At 50.4% G+C, this 6,000-nt stretch overlaps 1 protein-coding gene across 1 annotated transcript; it reads left to right on the top strand.

Annotated features, from left to right (window-relative positions):
• The first annotated feature begins 716 nt into the window (after positions 1 to 716).
• Positions 717 to 5,242, top strand: BID (BH3 interacting domain death agonist). The gene is made up of 4 exons (XM_010220358.2): positions 717 to 832; positions 2,668 to 2,878; positions 3,942 to 4,093; positions 4,973 to 5,242. Exons 1-4 carry the CDS (start codon positions 824 to 826, stop codon positions 5,240 to 5,242), a joined length of 642 nt encoding a protein of 213 aa, XP_010218660.2. The 5' UTR covers positions 717 to 823.
• The last annotated feature ends 758 nt before the right edge of the window (positions 5,243 to 6,000 follow it).

Below are 6,000 nucleotides of genomic sequence, written 5' to 3'. Positions count from 1 at the left end.
CGGCCTACAGGGCCGTGCGCGCGCCCGGCTCTGCTTCCCTGCCCGCTTTGGCACTGTTTTGTTTTGTGCTTAGTTTTGCTGGTTGCTGTTTTAGCTTTCCGCGTTGCTTGTTTTTCCCCTCTTCCCAGCAAGCCTCCCTGGAGGCTTATCACTGTTTTCCTCATGTGAGGACACGCACTGCACCATAACAAGGAGCCTCTGATAACACCCAGACCAACCCTCCCCATCTATAGGTGCTTGTGTGAGAGGAGATATTGAAATAAGCCTGTGTGGCCTTTGTATACACACATATACCTAGGTACTTCTATAAGGTTGTAAGCTCATCTGGGTGTTTCACTTTTAGAAATATGCTGCTGTACATGCAGACCCAAGCAGCAAACCTGCTTTTGGAAGGGACCTGGAAATCCAAAGCTGTGGGTTGCCTTTGCAAGGCCTCGGTGTGTCTGGGATAACCCTGCTTTCTGTTCCTGCCTTGGACACTATGAAAGATGGCCCTTTCTATTGCCAGCACCACCTCTTTGCCCTGGCGCCTCATTTGGAGGTCATATCCCTTCACTGTCTTCCCTGTGTCTATGGCAAGAGGGCATTTTGTCTGTGTCACTGACCTGCATAGGGCCCTCCTGGCACAGTTATGACTTTCTCAGCCTTGTTTCTGGTTTGGAATAGACAGCCCTTGGCAGGGTGTGCATCCCTGGAAGGGCCCATGAGCACTGGTAAAAGGAGTATGGGGTGATCCTTTAATCCCTTCCGTTTTCACTGCCTTGCAGGACAAGGACCTTGGGACTGAAGCAGAGGGCAACAAGAGCCTATTTCTGGAGTCATCATGGAACAGGTAGGTTGCAGACGTGACCGAAGTTTCAAAATACTTCTGACAGTGTGTATCAAAAAAGTGCCTCATCTCCTCCAGAGTTCTTGAAGGTGCCTCTGATAGTGCTCTCTTCCTCCGGGAATATGGCCAAAAAGAAGATGGAATAATTTAGTTTGCAGGCTGCTCCCTTACCGCACAGTCTGACTCTCTCCTGCCAGGTTGCAGGCTAGAGATACAGCTCATTTGAGAGACCACAATGTTTGGTTAAGCAACATACAACTAAAGCTAATAAATCAGTTAACCAAATTGAGTAACAGACCTATCACTGTAATCAATTTATGATTGCACCATTTCGTACAGTGCTAAACACAACTATGAAGCTTCTACTTATCACCCTTAAATCTTGTTAACTACAAAAGTGCTATTAAAATAGAAGTCTATTCCTGTTCCCCACTTTACAGTAAGTGGGACCCTTACTCTAACCCTCTTCTCTGCCCTTCTTCAAGTCTTTTGTGGATAAACCTGATGGGAGGTCCAGCAGGCAGTGCAAAGGGGCCTCTGGAGTCCTGGTGAACTTGGGTCACCAGGTGAGCTTCACTGACATCTGTAGGCACTCACACCCTTATTAGTGGAAGATCTGCCATCTGTTAAGTCTTCAACTTCCTACACTGGTTCCAATTTTGTTATATCTATACCCAAATCTGTATTTCTGAGGCTGATAACCTGGGTCCTATATGTTGATGTTGGTAGTGCTACCTAGGTATGGGTGGCCTTGCAAAGCTTCATTCCCCTTCAGTTATTGGCTTCATCCTGTTTGCTTATGGGCCTTATGCCCTTGGTAAGGAAAAAAAAATCATTCTACTTTAGGCTTGATACTTCAAATTAAGCTTAAGCACTTTCTTCTCTTATAGACAAATGGTCTGCATACCAGAGCAGGATTTTTTCCCTGTATTTTTGTACTTGCACAACATCCTGCTCTCTTAGCTGCTTAATTACGATTCTTGGCTCATCTCCGGGCCTCTTGCAGAGGCCTTAGGTGGTTATGAGGCCTAAGGCCTATGCCTTATTGGGACCTCTTGCTTGCATCAATCTATGTGCCCACCTGCCAGGCCTCCTCAGCCAGACTGTGGCTTGGGGGAAGTGTGCATGGCCACACGTGCAGCATGTGCCCTGTCTGAGCGTGGATGTCAGGGCCATCAGACACTCATAGTCTGCCTTTTCGCTGTCACTCTTGCTGGCAGCTGCATGGCTCTCTCCAGGGCTCTGGACAGGCTTATTATGGACCTTGTCTAGATCCCCTTGAAGAGAGAGATAAGATATGGTGAAAAGAGGTAATAGGAGCTTGCAAAAATTAAGGTTCACGTGGTTAATTATCTTTAAATCAAGAGCTGCTGGCTTACAGTTCTGTATAGGAAGTAGGGTGCCCAGTCCCCAAATACAGGGATAAGTCTTCCAAATGCAGATGCCAAATAGGAAAGTGGTGCTGATGCACCTCTGTTTGGAAAGAGTTGCTCCGGTCAGAGGTGCAGTCCTCGCTACAGCTGGGAATGTGAGGAAGGTGAGCTCACAGTTTCAGAGAGTCAGTTCTCTGCTAGCTCATAAAAATGGGTTTCTAGAAAGAACAGTTGTTTCTGGTTTGTAGGAGCTGTCTAGTGCTCGCCATCAAACAGTTGTGTTTGAGTAAACATCCACAAGCTTACTCACAAACATCCATTTGCTGACATTTGAAGGCTTCCTGGCTAACATTATTTCAGACCTTTAAAGGAGGCCAGAAAAGTGTGTGCCTGCTGTTGGAAAGCAGTGTTGGAAAGATGGTACTTTTTCTGGGCTGAGTTTAACAGTGACTGTCTTATGCTTAGGATATCCACAGCGATGGATCCAGCCGGATGGAGCGCATCCTCCTGTACAGCTTCCTGCAGAGCTCCTCTAACTGCGAGTTTAGAGACCAACTACAAACCCTGCAAGGCCAGTGGATTTTCCCTGTCGCAAAGCAGGTCTGCCACTACGACGACGACGGGGACCTGCAGACGGACGGGAATCGGAGCGGGCACTTGCAGAACGGTGAGCTGGGTGAGTGCTCTCCTTCCCACCAGCCTCCAAGGCTTGTTGTTGTTTGTTGTCTTGTCTTCTCTGCTGGCCTGTTGAAGAGTAAATTCCTCTCCATTGAGAAACTGCAGAGCATGGCTGTTGATAGTGATGTTAATTGGGATTTTAACACTTATATAATTCTGTTAATGCTTAGTACTTTATTTCTCTGTGTTTTTTTGGCTTACTTGCCACACTGAGGGTTTTATGTAGCGCATCAGATGAGTGTCCCAAGCAGCAGGACAGTTTCTAAACAGTGTGATCCTATGTCAGGCTTCAGACTGCTTATTGAAGAGAGTTTCAGAACTTGATCCCTAACAAACAGCACTAGTTCTGGGGCTTGGATTTTGGAACACGTTCTTGTTTTGTGCTGTGGGGTTCATCCCTTTCTTCTGTATGTGTGGTAGGGAGAGTTTAAGCTGTAATATGGGTAAAACGCAGCCTCGCTCTGCTGAAAAGAAATGCTATTTGGGAGGGGAGGGGGAGATTCAAGCATATGAAACCAGAATTTCTAGAGGATATTACAACTTTACAGTATCTGTGGCTGACAGTTTGCCTCGAGCTGAGGAGGGAATTGGAAGAGCTCACGTAATTTCTTGACAGCCATTAAGATCTGTGTCTTAAGCACCATCTAAAACATAGTATCTGTGTTTAGCAAAGCTTCCCAGTGCTCCTTTGGGACATGAGGCCCATGAAGATTGGGATGGTGGAGGGCTGTGTACTGTTGCAGGTCCTCTTAGCTGTACTGAGATTAAGGTCAATGTACCAGGTCACACATTTGGACTGGGGAGGGGACCCTGCTTTGGGTGGCTAGTGAAGTACTAGATATACCTGTAACTACATGAAAAACTATTTGCGCAGTCTCTGGGCAAGTTTAGGTTGTTGTGCGGATGCAAGTGACCCGTAGCACATATAGCTGTCACAAACACCATGTGGGAGAGGGAGCAGGGGTTGCTGGTGGTGGCCAGGATGCTGTGAGTCCATTTACCTGCAGTGAACGTAGGGTGGCTGCGGCCTGTGAGCTAAATCCTGCTCTATGTGTTGGCAGTGCTCGCCGCTGAGGACATGGGGAACGAGGAAATCTTCCGGATCATTGGTGCTCAGCTTGCAGAGATTGGAGACCAGCTGGATAAAGAAATCCAAGCAAGAGTAGTAAATGATCTTGTACAGCATTTTCTGAATGAGAATTTGTCTAGAGAGGTGAGTAAAAAAAATGCAGCCTCACTAGTCGTTTGCCTTTTGAATGTTGTTGAACTTTCCTGCAGCAAGCTGGAAACATCTGCATTTTTGCTGGTTTATTGTTTTAATTGTTGAAGTGTAAAAGAAGTCAGCCCCTATGCTTACCTTTGATGTGAATGTCTGTAAGGGGCAATGCTGTGGCAGCTTTGTAGCAACCTTTGCCCTGCAGAGTGAGCTCCTTGGGCTTTCTGTGGATTGGGAAATTAAGGTGGTGAGGATTTTCACAGGTGTTTTTGCCCCCAAGTTGGTGGGCTCAGGGTAGTATCTTTGCAAATCACCATTCTGGTTTAAGCTCAGTATTTGTCTAAAAGAAAGATCTGTGGGAGGGTCTGTGGATGCTGGTGCCAAGTCCTGTACATCTGATGGTGGGCAATACTTGTCCAAGGCGATACGTGTCCCATGCCTGGCTCTTTCTCTAGCTCTGTATCTGATGGCTTTTCAGTGAAACTCACTTTGCCATCCCCTCACTAGTCCCTGCCTAAGCACAGTGAAATTCAGGGAAACACCATGTGGGTGCCCAGGCCTCCTGGGCACTGGCAGATCATGTGCAAGCACTGAGGAGGGGTGGGAGAGTGCGTGGGGGGATAACTGTGGTGCCCAAAATGAGATGTGCTGGCTAAGCTCTCCAGCAGCACGTGGGCCATCGCCTCTGCTTTGGTCTTGGGTGAGCAGCCTTCCCACTGCCAAATGGGGTGTTCCAGAGCTCCGGCAGGCTGCTGTGCTAGGGAGGAAAGAGCGGCACCCTGTGAGGTGTTGGACCATCATGTTGGTCACCAGCGTGGTGTGTGGAGAGCCCTTTCTACAGCTGTTGTACTAAGACCTTCCCTTGCTTCCATACAGGAGATAACCCGGTGCCTGTCACAGGCAGTGGAAGGGCTTGCAAGGGCCATCCCCTCAGACATGGAACAGGAGAAGGCCTTGTTGGTGCTAGCAATGGTCTTAACTAAAAAAGTTGCAAATAGAGTGCCCTCCCTTCTCCAGCGCATCTTCAGCACCACTGTGAACTACATCAACCAGCACCTCCACACCTACATCGTCCGAATGGTGAGCGCTCTGACAGCTCCGTGTGGTCACGGCCTTGGTGGCTGGAGGGGCCCGCAGGAGCTCTGAACGGTGGTGCCCTCTGGGCACGGGAGGACAGAGGGATGGCACCACTCCCACTCAGTCCCTGTGTGTAGATATGTATGTGCACGTGCACATACGTGTCCATGTGCACGCTGCCAGAGGCAGGGCCTGCGGGAGCAGGGTTTGAGCACGGGCAGGTAGCTGGGGCCAGCGCCGCGCTGTGGCTGGGTGCCACCCGCACGCAGGCCAGCCCTGTGCTCCCCAGCGGGGCCTGCGCCCCGGTGCCATGAGCCTGGGCCGGCGCCTTGCGCCACGGCTGTCACCTGCCCACTGTGAGGCAGCAGCGGGGCTGGGCAGCACCCCCTTTCCTCCATCCTGCTTCACTCGGGGCCACCGCGTTCCCACATGAGGAGCCCTTGGCCAGCCCCAGAGTGGCAGCTCAGGAAGCTGAGGGCAAAGCAGGAGAGGGCAGGAAAAGGGACCCTTCAGCTCTCAGAGCTCGTCCGGCCCTGCCCTCAGCACAGAAAACGGCACTGGGGATGGAAGAGTCAGGTCAGGCAGGTGACCCCAGAGCGGAGCAGCAGGCGGCAGAGTCAGGGCAGGGCTCAGAGTTGGTGCCAAGGGGAGCCGCAGGGCTGAGGTGCTGCTCTCCTCTCCCAGGGAAGCTCCTCGGGGCGGGCAGAGGGCTCACGGCTCCAGCAAGGCTGCTCATGTTGGCTCTGTTTCTTTCCTGCCAGCTGCGTGGGTGAGAAGGCTCGGCTCCAGCTGCCTTGTGTGAAGACTGCTGCTTCCCAAGGGCTTTC

Source organism: Tinamus guttatus, unplaced genomic scaffold, assembly GCF_059628265.1.
Source record: "Tinamus guttatus ecotype Peru unplaced genomic scaffold, ASM5962826v1 Tinamus_guttatus_pri_ptg000125l, whole genome shotgun sequence".
NCBI lineage: Eukaryota > Metazoa > Chordata > Aves > Tinamiformes > Tinamidae > Tinamus > Tinamus guttatus.
This window is presented reverse-complemented; position numbering and strand designations above follow the sequence as displayed.